This window comes from Bison bison, unplaced genomic scaffold (assembly GCF_000754665.1).
Source record: "Bison bison bison isolate TAMUID 2011002044 unplaced genomic scaffold, Bison_UMD1.0 scf7180017864373, whole genome shotgun sequence".
Classification (NCBI taxonomy): Eukaryota; Metazoa; Chordata; class Mammalia; order Artiodactyla; family Bovidae; genus Bison; species Bison bison.
This window is the reverse complement of record NW_011494945.1, coordinates 6223695-6242008: the sequence shown is the minus strand read 5'-3', so window position 1 is coordinate 6242008 and position 18314 is coordinate 6223695. Positions and strand designations below refer to the sequence as shown.

Sequence of the window (18314 nt, the reverse complement as noted above, 5' to 3'; positions counted from 1 at the left end):
CATATGCACCTCTCCAGGTGTTAGGGCACAAGATAAGGGAGGCCCAGTCCCTATTTCAAGTTGTCCACACTGTGCCAAAGAGGACAAGGAAGCAGCTTGACTTTGGTAGTTGGTGGGGATTTCTGACCTAAGCCCTGAATGGGATTTTGGCAGACTGAAGGAAGGCAGAAAGTGACAAGACAAGCAGAGGCCCAGAGGGTGTTCCCGGAGGGATGGTACTCTGGGTCTGGCTGCAGCTCAGCCGCCATGTTGAAAGCTTCCAAATGTATACCTCCAGCCCTGGTCCAGCTTGAATCCCTTACTTCTGGTATTGAGGAGTTGCCACCTGCCTGTAATAGAGCTGTCTTCACTTGAAACATAACGTCCCTCTTGAATTCATGGTCTTCTCTCCCATATCTTCCTTTTTGTATTCTCTGCTGAAGTGAATGGCACCAACCATCCAGCCAGTTCCAAAATCCTGGGAGTTCCTCCAGCTCTTCACTGCCAGTATGGTAGCCACTAGTCACAGGTGGTGATTACATTTAATTAAATTTAGTTCCTCAGTTGCACTGGCCACATTCCAACTTCTCAGTGGCTCCCTATGGCAGGGGCTATCATATTGGGCAGCACTGATCCTAGTATATTTCCATCTCTGTGGAAAGTTCTATTAGGTATCATTGCTCTAGAATTTTCCCATAACCTCACCACCAACATCTAAATAGTCATAAAGTCTTGTTGAATCTAAGTTCCAAATATCTCTTGAATTTGTATTCTTTTATCCCCTGCTCATATGTACTGCCACTGCCTTAGATGAAAACTTCATGGCCTGCTGTTACCATCACTTGTTAACTGGCCTTTCTCCCTTCATTTTCATCCTTTGCTAATTAATCCCTCACTTCTGCTAAAAAGATACATTTTTCAGAGCGAAAACCTCGTCATGTTGCTCCTAATTTAAAATTCTTGCATGGCTTCCTAGGGCCTTCAGGTGGGGGTCCATGCTCAGCAGCATGGCACCCTCAGCCCTTTGAGAGTTGGGCCCTGGCCGTCTCATCTCCAGCCACCACTCTCTCCGTTTCCCCTGGGCACTAAGCTCTAGCCAGACTAAGTGATTGGTAGATAGGATACTCCCCTTACTTCTCAGGTCCCTCTGCAAAGGCTCTTCACTGCTTCCAAAATGAATTTTACTCATTTTGATTTCCACTGTGCTCTATCTGCCTAACTTCTCTATGACTTTCAGTCCTCATTTCACCTTCTCATGAAACTTTCTGTGACTCCCCCCCACTTTAGGGGTCCCTTATAGTGCAATTAATTCCTCCCTAGCACTATTCCCGACATAATATCCCTTCTACCTTTGTGTGAATGGACTTGTATTTTGATATTCTTTCCCCATGAAACCACTGGGCAAGGGCATCAACCAGACCGGCTGTGGGTTGACACCGCCTCCCCAAAGGGCATTCCCAGTGTTATCCTTCTGAAGACAAGGCAAGGTAATGCACCAGAGATGAGGGCTTGGATGGAGGGTCTGTCTCAAATAGGAGAGGAAATTTCTGTATATCTCTGGACTTTGCCAGCCATGTCTGAGCTTCTGGAAGCTCAGATGAAGCTGGGGGTGCTCTGTGATGACAGGGAAGAAGCATCTCCCACTAGAGGCAGCCCCACAGTAGGGAAGGAGGATATCTCTGAAGGAGTTGGTTCTATTTTGTCGGATTATCTAGTTGCCTACTATGGTATTACTTTTCTGCTTCTCCCTTAACCTTCTGCAAGGTCTTGTTTAAATAGTTCAGCCCAGACTCAGCTGTTATTTGGAGGCTTCAAGGGGGAAAAAATGAGATTATACTTAGGCTAGAGCAATAAAACGGTGCAACTGCCTCTCTGAGGCCAATAGTTGTGGGTGATAATGATTCAGTGGGAGAGATTCCCCCAAAGATGAATCACATGGGAAAAGCAATCATCAAAAGGAGACCAAGCACTCCTCTACTCCACTACCGTCCTGTAAGGATCTGCGTTGGCTTTTACTAAGGAGCTGGAGGGTATTTATTGCCTTGCCCTCCCTCCTGTATTCTCAGTGCACTTTTTACAGGGCTTGCTGTCTCACGGCTCACTGTCTCACAGTTGTTGGGTTTTCTAACATATTATAGGCTCCCTGAAGGCAGGAATTGTGTCTCATCACTCTTTCCTCAGGACTGAGCACAGGGACCAGCATTTGGTGGGAGCCTAATAAAATGCTAGTTGAATAAATAGGTCAGAAGGCCAGCCGCAGTGAAGGCTGAAAAAAGGTGGGGGGCCAGAGGGTGCAGGACCTAAAATGCCACTCTGAACTCCAGGCTGTATGCATCTGGGGGTGGAGATGGTGAAAGAGGCATTAAGTGTTGCAGAACGGTCAGTGTGTGTTTGAGAAAGGTTCTTTTCAGAAGGATATAAAGAATCATCTCAGTATGTGGTTGAGGGCAGTGGCACTACCAGAAGGTGACAGGAAGATATTTAAAAGATCTAAGAAATTGTGAGAATTATTTGGACTTAAAAAATATTGAAAAATGCATTTTCACAATCAGAATATAGTTTATAAAAGTCCAGGGAAGATGGAGGAAAATGCATTATTTTAGCTTATGTAGCTGTTAAAATTACCTCTTTAAAGAAATCTCCTTTGGCTTAAAATACACTTTATGCTTTTTCAACCTGGAAATATCATCCACATTACCCTGAAGGAATAATTGTGCTTAAAATTGGCCTGGAAGTTTTCCTTGGAATGAAGGGTCAGTAATTATCCCTATGGAGTAGCTGGAATAATCTAAATATTCAGAAGTGTTCTGACACTTTATACATCATTTCAAGAAAGACTAAGTATAAGCTTCAACTTATATTCATTTCAGTAATCAAATAGAGATATGAAACACAGGAGTGATGAATAGTATCATCACCATTCACTTTAGGTCCACATACCTATATGCATCAGAGAAGGCAATGGCACCCCACTCCAGTACTCTTGCCTGGAAAACCCCGTGGATGGAGGAGCCTGATAGGCTGCAGTCCATGGGGTCGCTAAGAGTTGGACACGACTGAGCGACTTCACTTTCACTTTTCACTTTCATGCATTGGAGAAGGAAATGGCGACCCGCTCCAGTTTCTTGCCTGGAGAATCCCAGGGACGGTGGAGCCTGATGGGCTGCCGTCTCTGGGGTCGCACAGAGTCGGACACGACTGAAGCAACTTAGCAGCAGCAGCCTATATGCATCTTGCTAATAATATTCTAATAATTATTACCTGAGACATTTCTATATTTTAAGGGCTTCCCTGGTAGTTCAGATGGTAAAGAATCTACCTGCAATGCAGGAGACCCAGGTTCAATCCCTGGGTCAGGAATATCCCCTGGAGAAGTGAATGGCTACCCACTCCACTGTTCTTGCCTGGAGAATCCCATGAATGGAGGACACTGGCTGGCACAGTTCGTGGGGTCTCAGAGTTGGATGGACATGACTGAGCGACTAAGCATGCACGCACATTCCACGGTTTAAATTGCTTCGTAACAAAAAGTTACTTGTAACTTGGATGACTGTCATCTTTCTCTTCTCAGTGTTCATGGTTAGTTACTTAAATGGCTTTGTCTCACTTCTGCATCTAAATATATATATACATTATTAAGAGCTATGGTATTATTCACTTTCATTGACAATATCCTTGAGGCTAAAGATCCACAGAAGGATGGATGATGGATGAATGGATGCACAGAACATCGTAATGGCTAATAGTTTCTGTGTTTTTAATAGCTGGCAAGCTTCTTGTGTGTTCAGTCGCTCAGTCGTGTGTGTCTCTTTGCGACCCCATGGACTGTGGCCTGCCACGCTCCTCTGTCCTCAGAATTTTCCAGGCAGGAATACCGGAGTGGGTTGCCATTTCCTTCTCCAAGCAAGCTTCTTATGAAATACTTATTTCTAAATATATTTGTCTATAGTATTTGTATTACTTTTGGTTTTTTTAATTGTTTTTAGTTTATTTGTAGGCTATGTACAATACTCACCCAAATATTTTTGAACCACATTTTAACATATATAAATATTACATAGACAAACTTAAAATGCACGTACCCAAAAGCCACATATTTTTTATCTAGATACGGAGCAGCCTGTAGTGTGATATAGAATTGTGACCCATTGCTGTGACGGCCTTTGTTGACCATTCCAAGAACTCCCCTTTTATTATGAGGAACTGAGAAGTTTTCATCTAGAAAAGATAATACATAGTAGGTTATTAAAATATTTATTTTCTTGGCTGACTGTAACACATAGAGCACAAACAGAATGCTTGGTTACAAGGATTCACAATCATATTTATCAATATATTCCAAATTGTAAATATTCTATTTGTTTCATATAACTTTCACTCAACTAGGCTGTTAAAAAAGATAAGCTGGAAAGTCTTATTAGAACTATTTAAACATTTACCTTTAGTTTATCATTAGCATCATTAAAAACAAGTGTGGTAAGAAAATTGATAACGTAAAAGCAAAAACTTGAAATTAAAAATGTAAAAGGAAGTGCATACTTTTTTTAGGAATTAAAGTCAGTAAACATTCTTGTATTGTTTTGACAGTAATATGCAAACTACCAATGTGATTATTAAAAATGCCTCCTTGGAGATACCTTTCATGGACAGAGCCTTCCCTTCACAGCATCTTCTACAGGCCTCTATTGTAGTCTTCAGAATACCCTGTAATTGTTCACAGGTTGTTTCCTGTTTGTGAAGGCAGGGATATCTCATCATACCTTTTATCCCCAGGGCCACCTAGCACATTACTTGGCACATGTGTGACCTTAAATATTGATGATGAAAATAATTTATGCTTATTGTTAGTAGTCTTTAAGTAAATTTTCATCTCAAACCTTACATGGATTGACCAAGATTTTGTGGAAAGTGATTTTTTTTTAGCAGAAGATTTAACAAGTAAAAAGAATTATACAGTGATTATCAGACCACCATTTGCAGGAAGAACCATTTCCAGCATGAAATAAGATTTGCCTCCAAACTCAAAAACACAGAAGGAAGTAATAGAAGAGAAATTAAGTAAAAGTTTTCATTCAGGAACTATATCAAATTCTGGGGATAATTGAGAGAGGAATATTAACTGTCAAGATTTTCCTAAACTGCAGTTGCTGACTATTCTTATTTTAAGTTTCAAAGCTAAGTCAACGAAACAATTAAGCCATACCCATGGTGGTTACTTTTAGCTTGTTAAATTGCACACTGAATAAAGACCTGAAATCTTATGAAATGCAAATAAAGTATTATTTTGCAAATGTATCTTTATAATGACATTGATACTCCATATTCATTTTGGTGGAATAGAGAGTAACCCATTAATTTCACAGAAAATGGCATGGCATAAGAAATCTGCCCAAGCAAAGATTCAGAGAGTTTTAACAAAATGATTTTTGTCATTGCTTTTAGATGTTATGATCAATTTTTCCTAAAATCTGGAATTAGTTGGAAATAAAATTTATAGAGTTGTAACATTTTTACCAAAAATTCTGTGATTATGGGAGAACTTTTAAAGCATTAAAGGTATAACTTTGAACTAGAAATCAGAATTCAACTGCCAATGAAAATCAGTTTCTGAATTTAATATAAAACTCATTCTGATGTTTATATAATGAAAGCAACTACTACTTTACCAGGTTTAGGGAAATTGCCTTGCATTCTCTCTGGTAAGAGAATAATCAGACAGTTTAGGGGCGTTTGCATATAATTTTCTGAAGACAGTAATGTCAAGTAGAAGTTGGACTTGAATCCTGCAACATCAGTTTTTTAAACCTACTGCTCTAATTTTACCAGCATCTTTAAATAATAATAGATGTTCACTAATTATTGCTATATAAGAGTAGGTGTGCTACCTAGCATTTTTAAACTGCTGCTTCAATGAATTTTTTATATTTTTAAATAAATTATAGTTGATTTAAAGTGTATTAGTTTCAGGTGTGCAGCATAGTGATTGAGTATTCTTACAGATTATATTCCATTAGAAGTTATTACAAGAAAATGGATATAATACCCTGTGCTATGTAATATGTCCTTGTTGTCTATTTTATACATAGTGGTATGTATCTCTTAATCCTATACCCGACCTTGTCCCTCCCTGCTTCCCTCTCCTCTCTGGTAGCCACTGGTTTGGTTTCTGTATCCATGAGTCTGTCTCTGTATTGCTAAATACCCTTGTTTATATTACTTTTTAGATTGATGTATAAATGGTAACATACAGTATTTGTCTTTCTCTGACTTACTTCACTAAGTATAATACTCTTAGGTCCATCCGCACTGCTGCAAATGACAGTATTTCATTCTTCTTTATGACTGCATGTGTATTGAGAGACGAATATTAACTGTCAAGATTCGCTAAACTGCAATTGCTGACTATTCTTATTTTACATTTCAAAGCTGAGTCAACGAAACAAGCCATATACATGGTGCTTACTTTCATGGTTACGATATTCAAAATGGAAGATCACACATACATAAAGACTACAAACACGTACACACGTATATACACTATATTTCTTTATGTGTGTGTGTCTGTTGACGGACACCTAGGTTGCTTCCATATCTTGGCTATTATAAACAGTGCTCCTTTGAACACTGGGGTACATGTATCTTTCTGAATTAGTGTTTTTGTTTTTTTTTTCTGGATATATACCAAGGAGTGATATTGCTGGATCATGTTGTAGTTCTATTTTTAGTTTTTTAAGGAACCTCCATACTGTTCTCCATAGTGTCTATATCAATTTATATTCCCACCTATAGTGCAAGAAGGTTCCCTTTTCTCCACACCCTCTCTAACATTTGTTATTTGTAGATTTTTTGATGATGGTCATTCTGACTGATGTGAAGTGATATCTCAATGAATCAGTCATTTTGATTTATATTTCTCTACCCCATGGACTATAGCCCACCAGGCTCCTCTGTCCATGGAATTCTCTAGGCAAGAATACAGGAGTGGGTAGCCATTCACTTCTCCAGGGGATCTTCCTGACCCAGGGATCGAACTCGCTCCCCTCATTGCAGGCAAATTCTTTGCCTTCTGAGCCACCAGGGAAGCCCCAGTGACTAGTGATACAGAGCATCTTTTCCTGTGCCTGTTGGCCATCTGTATATCTTCTTTGGAAAAATGTCTATGAAGGTCTTCTGCCCATTTGATAGGGTTGTTTGGGGTTTTTTGAAATTGAATTGTATGAACTGTTTATATGTTCTGGATATTAAACCCTTATCAGTCATATCGTTCACAAATATTTTATTCTATTCAGTAGGTTGTCTTTATTTTTTGTAGATGGTTTACACTGCTGTGCAAAACTTTAAAGTTTAATTAGGCTGTTTATTTTCACTTTTATTTCTTTTGCCTTAAGAAACAGATACAAAGATGCAAAGCAACCTACAGATTTAATGCATTCCCTATCAAAATACCTATGACATTTTTCACAGAACTAGAAAAAATTCTGTGGAACAACAAAAAATTTTACAGAACCACAAAATATCCCAAATTGCCAAAGCAACCTTGGGAAAAAAAGAATAAAGCTGGAGGTATCACCCCCTCAAACTTCAAACTATACTATAAAACTACAGTAATCAAAACAGCCATGGTACAAGTGCAAAAACAGACACACAGATCAATGGAGCAGAATAAAGACCCAGCAATAAATCCATGGTCAATTAATCTATGACAAAGAGGGCAAGAACATACGATGGAGAGAAGAAAATCTCTTCAATAAGTGGTGCTGGGAAAACTGGACAGGTACTTGTAAAACAAGATTAGAATACACCGTCATGCCCTCAAACTATATACAAAAATAAACTCAAAATGGATTAAAGACTTCAATGTAAAATCTGAAACCATAAAACTCCTAGAAGAGAACATGGGCACAACATTCTTTGGCACTGAAATGTTTATTTTAAAACATGTTGACTCTGTGCATGACATTAGGAATAAAAAGCCAAGTGTTCATCAATACATGAATGGATAAAATCTTTAAGAATTTTCATAGTATTAAACCAGGAAAATGAAGAGAATTCCCGCTGTGACAACATGGATAAAGTTCATAGGCAGTGATGAACAAAGGAAAGGACACAGAGCACCCGCCATACAAGTCCACTCATTACTGTTGCTCAGTTGCTGCAGACTCTGCAGCCCCATGGACTGCAGCACGCCAGGCTTCCCTGTGCTGCTCTGTTTCCTGGAGTTTGCCCAAACTCATATGCACTGGATCAGTGATGCCATCCAACCATCTCTTCCTCTGTCGCCCCCTGCTACTCCTGCCCTCAATTTTCCCCAGCATCAGAGTCCTTTCCAGTGAGTTGGCTCTTCACATCAGGTGGCCAAAGTATTAGAGCTTCATCTTCAGCATTAGTCCTCCAGTGAATATTCAGGGTTGAAGTGAAGTGTTAGTTGCTCGGTCATGTCTAACTCTTTGTGACCCCATGGACTGTAGCCCTTGGGCTCCTCTGTCCATGGAATTCTCCAGGCAAGAATCCTGGAGTGCATAGCCATTCCCTCTTCTAGGGGATCTTACCCCTCTGTGCCCCCTGACCCCGCACCCAGGGATTGAACCTGGGTCTCCTGCATTGCAGCCCAATTCTTTGCTGTCTGAGCCACAAGGGAAGCCCAAGTCCACTTTATATAAAGTCCAAAAATAGGAAAAACTTAATTGTTTTAATTTAGGGATTTATGCATGAGTGATTGGAGAATCCCATGGACCAAGGAGCCTGGCAGGCTACAGTCCATGGGGTCGCAAAGAGTTGGACATGACTGAAGCGACTTAGCATGCACGCATGCATGAATGGTAAAACTAACAAGAAAAGAAAGGGAAAAGTTAGGTTAGAGGCTACCTCTAAGAGGGAGACGGAGTTATTATGAGGATGGGCAGATGAGGTGCTTCTGGCATGCTGGTGGTTCTTTCTTGACAAGGATAGTAATATAAGGGGTTGCTTTATAATTAGTTTTAAACTGTACATATGAAATTTATATATATATTATAAATCTCAGAATTAAAAAAAAGTAGCCCTTAAGTGGCTACCCAGCCATATTATCTTCAGTTCTTAATTCTACCAAAAAATACTTTTGTACAACTTTAAGTTGCATTATTGAATATTAACAGTGCATCAGGCGCTCTGCTTTTTGTTAATGTCTGCTGCTACTGCTGCTGCTAAGTCGTGTCAGTCGTGTCCAACTCTGTGCGACCCCATAGATGGCAGCCCACCAGGCTCCTCTGTCCCTGGGATTCTCCAGGCAAGACACTGGAGTGGGTTGCCATTTCCTTGTCCAGTTGTTAATGTCTACTTTCATTTAAAGGAGATCTAGGAATTAGACAAATGGATTTTAAGTGCTGTATCTGTTTGTTAATTAGAGCACATGCTAATATTAAGAAACTGGTCTACTTAAAGTAATAAGGATAATCCAGTATTTAAATACATTACTGACTTCCCTAGTGGTGCAGTGGTTAAGAGTCCACCTGCCAATGCCAGCCAAAATGAATAAAATTATTTAAAAATACATATATCCTTTCTTTTCTTCTGCTGTTCACATAAATAGCCTTTTCTCTAGTCAGCCCAAGCCATGGAGTCACCAATCCTTTGAGAGTGGGAAGGATTAGGGATATTATACAAGGAATACAAAGCAGGGGAAGAGTTGATATTTAGCTTCTAACATTCACAACAGGATCTGGGAAGACAAAAAAAAGTTGTGATTCAAAATAAAGCAAAACAAGGCTTCCCTGGTGGCTCAGTGGTTAAGAATCTGCCTGCTAATGCAGGAGACGTGGCTTTAATCCCTGGTCCGGGAAGATCCCACAAGCTTCGGGGAAGCTAGGCCCGTGCACCACAACTACTGAGCCTGTGCTCTGGAGCCCATGAACTACAACTCCCGAGCCTGCACGCAGCAACTGCTGAAGCCTGCATGCTTAGAGCCCCCGCTCTGCAACAATCTGCCTGCCAATGCAGGAGACGCGGCTTCAATCCCTGGTCTGGGAAGATCCCACATGCTCTGGAACAAATAAGCCCACGTGCCACAACTACCGAGCCTGTGCTCTGGAGCCCAGGAACCACGACTACTGAGCCTAAGCCCCACAACCTACTGAAGCCCACATGCTCTAGAGCCTGTGCTCTGCAACCAGAGAAGCCACCACAAGGAGAAGCCTTCATGCCGCAACTAGAGAAAAACCCACGCAGCAACAAAGACCCAGCACAGCCAAAAATAAATAAAAAATTATTCAAAATAAAGCAAAACAGACTTTCCTCAAGTTAAAGACTAACCAATTTATAAAACAACAATTATATAAAATTTATTTCATTCTTTTAAATTCACTGTGTTAAGCTTAACAAAAGTGATTTTTGTGGTTATAACTTTTTAAGAAGCCCTGGGTTTTAACTGTGCATCTCATGGAAGTGACGGTCCAGTGAGAGAACGTAGGAGAAGGTCTGGCTGTCGATGGATTAACTAACATTCCATGGGGCTGGGGGAGGGTGAGTCTGCATGAAGAGGGAACCCGTGCTGTAGCTGTTTTGAATACTGGCCCCACATTCTGTCTTTCATCCATTTATCTTTCCTTTGGGAGCATCTCTTCACTTGACAGTGTACTGAATTCCCGATTCTGCACTGCCAGACAAACAGGAATGAAAGCTTCCCTAAGCCCACCAGGCTCCCTGGGCACCAGAGGAGCCAGGCCTCCAGCTGGAGAGGAAATCCCCACACTATCTAATGCGGGTGAAAGGGGAATGGATGGAGGCATGGGGATGTCCAGAGGGACAAGTGAGCAGATGAGCCAAGAGATCGATCTCCCAGACAGAAGACCCAGGCTCTGCCTGGGACTGCACTTCCAAGCAGAAAGAGTTTGGGTGATCTGATAATGGCTGTGGGGTGGAGAAGTTTGGTGGACCCTGATGGGAGATTAAGGATTTCAGGAAAGCTGCCCAAATGCCCTTTCCTCGTCTGCAATGTCTTATTTTAAGCCCTAGCTCAGAGCTTCTCTGGTCAGCACCCTCAGCTCTCCCAGGCAGTTGTTTCCTGATTCTCTGGCTTCTTCCTCTGTAAAGGCATTGGGCACCACACCAGTACTTTTATCTGTTTAAACATCTGTCTGTTTAAACATCTGAAATCCTTAAGGGTGGAAACTTTGTCATAACATCTATGTTTCCTAAGGTCCTAAGCACTATGTTGGCACCTAAGAATTTAAAGTTATGTGAGCAAATAAATGAGTGGTGTCACTTGCATGATTTCATTTGATAAAGCTGTCTCCGCATGAATTTAGAAGGAAAACTAGCTCTTACTTTTCCTGTTCTCTTTGGCCATTGATTCAATATGATTATTTAAAAAAAAAAAAAACAGAACTTTTCATTCTATTAAAATATAGACACAAAAAGCCTTGTAAAACTAATGTATAGTTAGAGTTATTGTTAAGGTTATTATAAGGCAAATACCCTTTTAAACACCATTCAGGCCAAGAAAAAGAACTTTGCCAGCCTTCCCCAGAGTCTCTTGTCAAGTCCCTCTCCCCCTCCAAAAGCATGTACTTAATGTTTTATGTAACTCACATAGTTTTACCATCCAAGTATGCCTCCCTAGGCACTATAGTTCAATCTCTCTCATTTTACCAGACTTGTGATGCCTTTTAAATCTCTCTTTATCCACAGGTTTCCTCTCTGTCCCTTTCTTTTCCTTGCACTGTATCTGTTCCTGAACCTGAGCTAGTTCACCTTTAGGATTTCTCCCAGGCTGGAATCTGCCAATTGCATACACACGGTGCAGTTCAGCAGGTTTCTCTTGTTCCCTGTCCTGTCAGTTCTGTGTGAATGCTTGTGTTGAAGATGCATATTGCTTCACTTTGATTGATACGTGAGGGAGGGAATGACTTGAGCATGATGAAGCTCACCCCTGCTTAATGTGCCGTTCTCTCCGGGAGAACCACCAGGTAACAATGGCCTTCACTGAACTGAGCCTGCTGCCCAGGAGCACAGACACCTCAGACGTGACCAACCACCTTGGTCACCACATGTGAGTCGCGTCCACCCACATCTGGAGTTACAGTCTCCCTCCGACTGCAGAGAATGCTCCTGCCGCTACCTCCAGATCACTCACAAGATGCAGCTCTTCCCACACCGCCTCCACAGACATCAAGGGCTTTTCAGGGTAAAGTGCCTTATTTATTATCACACTGATGTGTTTCTTGACCACATAAAACATACAAAACTATGTTACTGTTTTTATTGCGAACTTATTTTTTAATATGTCACCGAGGAATTTTTTTTTTTACCTCAGTTATGGCATCAGTCAGCCCTGTGGTTTTTACTGTGTGGTTTGACAAAGCACAGAGATCTTTGAAGAACATATTACTAGCAGAACTGGTTGCATTTCTCACAAACTGGATGCTGGGTCCAAAAGCTTCATCGGGCTCATGTTCTATGCCTTTGGTAGTGTGTTCTCTCAGCAGAAGGCCCAACTGTCTGACTGTCCCTGTTCTTGTGAAGGCAGTAGATTCTGATGCAGCAAATGCCCACATCCATTACTTCACTGGGGGCAGCAAAGTGGTGACATTCTAATTTCCTTTTCACTGTTAATTGGAATTCTTTTATAACAAGATGTTTCCCCTTATCTATGATTTAGTATAGTTCCTATAGGAGAGGCAAGAGAAATGCTTGATTTTTACCTATATTTATCATTTTCAAGACAATGAATTCATTTCCTATCATTTCCCCGAAGGTAAACAAGTAGGATTTATTTTACAATATCATTATGAACTCATGGATTTAAAATCTTTGTTGGGTTTCAGTTAGCTGAAATTACCACTCAAATTACTCCATCTTTGACCAGTGAGAGACTTCAAATTGACTCCTGAGCCCTTTGCCATGACCCCAGTAAAGTTTTAATAGTGCTCTTGGCTAAGTCATGACAGCATGACTGAACATGAGCTTCCATGCTCATTTTGAAATTTCCTGTCTCAAAACTGGAATCTGCCATGTTTTCCAGAGACCCTGGTTTATTTAAGCATGAAATGACATTTTAAAACAACAATCTAAATTCCAGGAGAATGTATCACTACGGGGCTGGTCACTGTAGATAAATTCCATGGCCAGAACTAAGATATAGATACAATACTTCTTGAGTGTAACAGGATATTTCCAATTCATATTCAGGACTACGGAATATTTTACTTATTAACCTCTATTATATTTCATCTGTATTTCCTTTCTTCCACAATGAAGATTCTAACTCTGAAGGACAGGAAATTATAAAATTAGAATATCTCATTTATCTTACTTGTTTTTTCCTACATTGTATATACCACAATCTCAGTATAATACAACTATCACCAGTAAAATTTAACTGAAAGTAGTTTAAAATTTTGTGTATATTCTCCCCATTTCTTTCATTTTTAAAAAATTGTTAGACTAAGCATATAGTCATTATATATCATACTCTCACCCTTTTATTCCTCATTAAATTTTAGTTTTATAAGTAATTATGTGATTAATGCTCACCACCAATTCTTCTGTCAGGATCCCTCTTGTAATCTGGCTGAATGAAACTCATTCTGCAGTCATTGATTCCTCAGGAACGACCCATGACAACACTATTCCCTGAAGTTTTACATACTGATAACTCTGTGTGCCCTTTAAAATTCACATTCAGTTTGACTGGATATAAAGTCCCCAGGTCACATTTCATTTTAATTGAGCATCATAAATATATTACTCAGTTTTCTTCTGGCATAAGAATATGATGATAATGTACTTTTCTTTCCCTTATGAATCACTTACTGTTTTTGTCTAACTGCCCAAAGATTCTTTTTTCTTTTTCTTTAATATCTAATAATATTAGTAAAATATGCCTGGTGTTGGTTGTTCTGGTTCAGTATTGTCAGGTAGCTGTCTGTTCTTTCCGTAAGTAGTTTCAGGTTTTTAAAAAGATATTTTTACTTGAGGTATGAATATGCAGTAAAATGCGTATATTTTAGATGTTCGGTTTGATGCATTTTGACAGTTGGGTGTAGTTGTGTCACCACCACCCAAACAAAATACAGACTATCAGATCCTTTTTTATTTCATGAAAGCTTCTTAAAATTATGATTTTTAGTATCTGTTCCATTCCCTTCTATTGGTTTAATTCCTTAAGGATACTTATCATCTGTATGCTGGATCTTCGTTCTGTATCACTTTGTTGTAAATCCTTTTCATCTGTATTCATCTCGTTTTGGTTTAAAAAATGTTTTTCTCCTTCTGCCTTTTGCTTCTTTTAATACACATATCAGCTGTTTTTATTTGACCTTGTGTTCCTTATAATTTGTTCATTTCTGGAATTTTCTTTTATTGTTAATTCTTTTATTCAGTTCTGTAAACAGCCTCGTATCTGAGGTTTTCTAATTCTGATTTACGAGTTCTTTCCTGTCGTATCATTTTCTTTATGTCTTTTATAGCTTATTTTGAAATCAGTTTGACCTGTGAGCTTTATTTCTATGGTGCTTTCATTATCCGTAGTTATATGACTATGCATCTTTTTTTTTTTCCAAGAAAATTTCTGCTGCTTTCTAATGCAACTTTATTTTTATGTAGAATTAGTCTCCCTCAGTGTTTAGAAGGAGGTGTGGCTTTAGAAGGAAGGTAGTTTCCCGACTTCACAAACTCCCTCTAGTGCTGTTTTCGTGTGTTGGTCATCTGTGTGGCAGCTTGGTTTCTGGGATTCCTAGCTCTGTTCCCTTTCCCTCTTCATCACTGTTACCCCAATACCTGCTTAATTTTGATTCCATTCCCAGCACTTCTTCTCAGTGTGGGCCTGTCCTGGAACAGAGGACTTTCAGATCAGTTTTGAGAGTTCACAAAAGTTTGACTGCTCTGGCCTCAAGCCTTATGAGGGGTCCCATGCACTACCCTGCTCTTGCATATTGTGGGGTTTTATATCCTCAGCTCTGACAAAAATGTCCTGCTTTCACTCACATCCATGCTAATACCATGCGGATTGTGTGACTGTTGGTAGTTTGACCTCACCTGTTTATATTTGAAATTCGTGTAGATACCTTGCATGTAGTTTTGTTGTGTTATCCATGGGTCTTTAGTTTTCCCATCTAGTTTTTTGTCTATTTTTAGGTTGGGATTTCAAAAAATTAAAAAACTATGCCACTACCACTACCATCTTCCCAGGATCCCCAATGACAATCTTAGTAGGATGGTTATCAGGTACCAATTCTAAGTATGAGCATAGCAAAGTACAAGCCTTAAAAATATAAATTCCCTTCTATCCTTACAATCCTAATTTTAGAAACTTATTCTAAAGAAATAATACAACGAGGCAAGTGAAAGAAAGTACAAAGCTGTTCTGAACTGGACTGGGGGGCCTCCCCACCCACCCCATTTCTAACTCCCACTTCTGGCATGTGTCCTTGTAGTGTATCACTCCAAACGCTCTCTTATTTCAGATCGTGAAATTGTCCAGTCCTGTTAAATTTGAATAATCAATTAAAATATGACTGACAAAATTTAGAGACACATACCTTCAAATGTTGGTCCGTAAATTGACTCTCCATTATCTCCTTTCCCAGCAACTATATCTGAGAAATAGCAGTAAATAAACATTAAAATTCTGAAACTAAAAAAGAGATAATGGCAGGGGAAAATGCTTTAAATTATGATTCCATTTATAACAATAACTAGAGCAAGTGACCTAATTGTTCAGTGTCTATACCATGAAAATACTTCTATAATGATTTCACTTGTATTTTGTAAGTACTTTAACATTCCTGATCCCTTTTTTTTCCCCTCATAACTCCCAAGCAGGCTAAATTTAATGTAAAGCCTTTGAAATGATGAAGTATTAAATTATAATTGTGGCCAGAATTTAAATTAAGTGTGTTTATATAGGTTCGACTTATTTCACAAGTTATTCCATGGTTGATCTTACTTTTCAGATAAAAAATGGAAAGATTTAGCTGAGGATGACACAGGAACAGTGAGGTCTTTTTAACACAAGAATGAAAATAGATGCTCCAAAAAGAATTAATGTTCAAATTTTTATTCTTTGGAACTCTGTAGTGATAACTCATTTATCCGGTGTTTTAGAACTGAAGTTCCTTTGCAATATGAAGATTTTTAAATGGTATTTATAGAACCTGTTTCACATTATATGCATTATATGCATATTTTGGCTTAGGCAGTGATCCTACTATAAAACTCCTCTCTGCACAGCTACAACAGAAGCAAGGCTAACTGTAGTGAAACTAGAGTCTCCGAGGTCTGTGCTCTCCCCTCAGCCCCTTTCCTTCTTTCAGCCCTTTAGACGGCCTCCTCGAATAATGTGCAATAAATAAATGCTGAAGAACTGGCCCATTTAAACTCAGTATGAGTGCTTTATCATAAAAGTATCATAAAAGAAATCTGATGCAACAGCAAGCATGTGAAGAGAATTTATGCAGGAAAGGGGCATATAGAGTTTAAATTATACTACTCATAAAGCTGGTTCAAAAGTTAACTGATAAACCTTAAGTCTTCAACCTACTCTGCCAGATATATACTTCCTTCCTGCCACTCCCATCGCATTCACCACACAGCCCAAGGCTGTTCTCAGAAGCCTGCTGCAGTAGCCACAGGCTAAATCCGGGTTTGGAGAAGATGCATGTCCTCTAGCACCAATTCCTTCCTGTGCCAGTTTGCTTTGCTTGGTGAACCTGCCCAGGTGATTCCCCTGTCTGCTGACTTATGTAAATACCAGTGACACTCCCTTGCTTTCTCTCTCCAACACTTGTCACTACTCTTGCCCTTTGCTTCTGATCTCCCAGGTGAATATTTTATATTGACACCATGTCAGTCAGTATTTAATATTTTTTGTGACCATAACCCACCCCTTTGAATTCAGCTCTGGGATATCTTCTATACTTCTGACAACAGATTCAGCAATGCAGAACAGTGGTTAAAGGTAAACTCCAAAGTCAGATGATTTTTATTTTGATCTTGATGTTGGTTACCTTTCCCAACACTGTTTCCTCATCTGCTATAGACAGAGATGATGGGAAATGCCTCCCAGGTAGTTCTGAGTGTGAAGTGCAGTCATGTAGGGAGAGCACTACACATGGACATCACCAGACGGTCAACACCGAAATCAGATTGATTATATTCTTTGCAGCCAAAGATGGAGAAGCTCTATACAGTCAGCAAAAACAAGACTGGGAGCTGACTGTGGCCCAGATCATGAGCTTCTTATTGCCAAATTCAGACTTAAATTGAAGAAAGTAGGGAAAACCACTAGACCATTCAGGTGACCTAAATCAAATTGTTTATGATTATACACTGGAAGTGAGAAATACATTTAAAGGACCAGATCTGATAGACAGAGTGCCTGATGAACTATGGATGGAGGTTTATGACATTGTACAGGAGACAGGGATCAAGACCATCCCCATGGAAGAGAAATGCAAAAAAGCAAAATGGCTGTCTGGGGAGGCCTTACAAATAGCTGTGAAAAGAAGAGAAGCCAAAAGCAAAGGAGAAAAGGAAAGATATAAGCATCTGAATGCAGAGTTCCAAAGAATAGCAAGGAGAGATAAGAAAGCCTTCCTCAGCGATCAATGCAAAGAAATAGAGGAAAACAACAGAATGGGAGAGACTAGAGATCTCTTCAAGAAAATTATAGATACCAAGGGAACATTTCATGCAAAGATGGGCTCGATAAATGACAGAAATGGTATGGACCTAACAGAAGCAGAAGATGTTAAGAAGAGGTGGTAAGAATACACAGAAGAACTGTACAAAAAAGATCTTCACTACCCAGATAATCACGATGGTGTAATCACTGACCTAGAGCCAGACATCCTGGAATGTGAAGTCAAGTGGGCCTTAGAAAGCATCACTATGAACAAAGCTAGTGGAGGTGATGGAATTCCAGTGGAGCTATTTCAAATCCTGAAAGATGATGCTGTGAAAGTGCTGCAACTCAATATGCCAGCAAATTTGGAAAACTCAGCAGTGGCCACAGGACTGGAAAAGGTCAGTTTTCCTTCCAATCCCAAAGAAAGGCAATGCCAAAGAATGTTCAAACTAGCACACAATTGCAGTCATCTCACACGCTAGTAAAGTAATGCTCAAAATTCTCCAAGCCAGGCTTCAGCAATACGTGAACCATGAACTTCCAGATGTTCAAGCTGGTTTTAGAAAAGGCAGAGGAACCAGAGATCAAATTGCCAACATTCGGTGGATCATGGAAAAAGCAAGAGAGTTCCAGAAAAACATCTATTTCTGTTTTATTGACTATGCCAAAGCCTTTGACTGTGTGGATCACAACAAACTGTGGAAAATTCTGAAAGAGATGGGAATACCAGACC

General features: G+C 39.7%; 1 protein-coding gene across 1 annotated transcript in view; it reads right to left on the bottom strand.

Moving 5' to 3' along the window:
* PPIL6 (peptidylprolyl isomerase (cyclophilin)-like 6) overlaps positions 1-18314 on the bottom strand; it is a 36627-nt gene that overhangs the window by 2348 nt on the left and 15965 nt on the right. The window contains exons 6-7 of the mRNA XM_010856627.1: positions 15495-15551; positions 4062-4197 (exon numbers count right to left, since the gene is read on the bottom strand). Coding sequence (XP_010854929.1) covers positions 4062-4197; positions 15495-15551 — 193 coding nt within the window. The remainder of the gene's footprint in view (positions 1-4061; positions 4198-15494; positions 15552-18314) is intronic.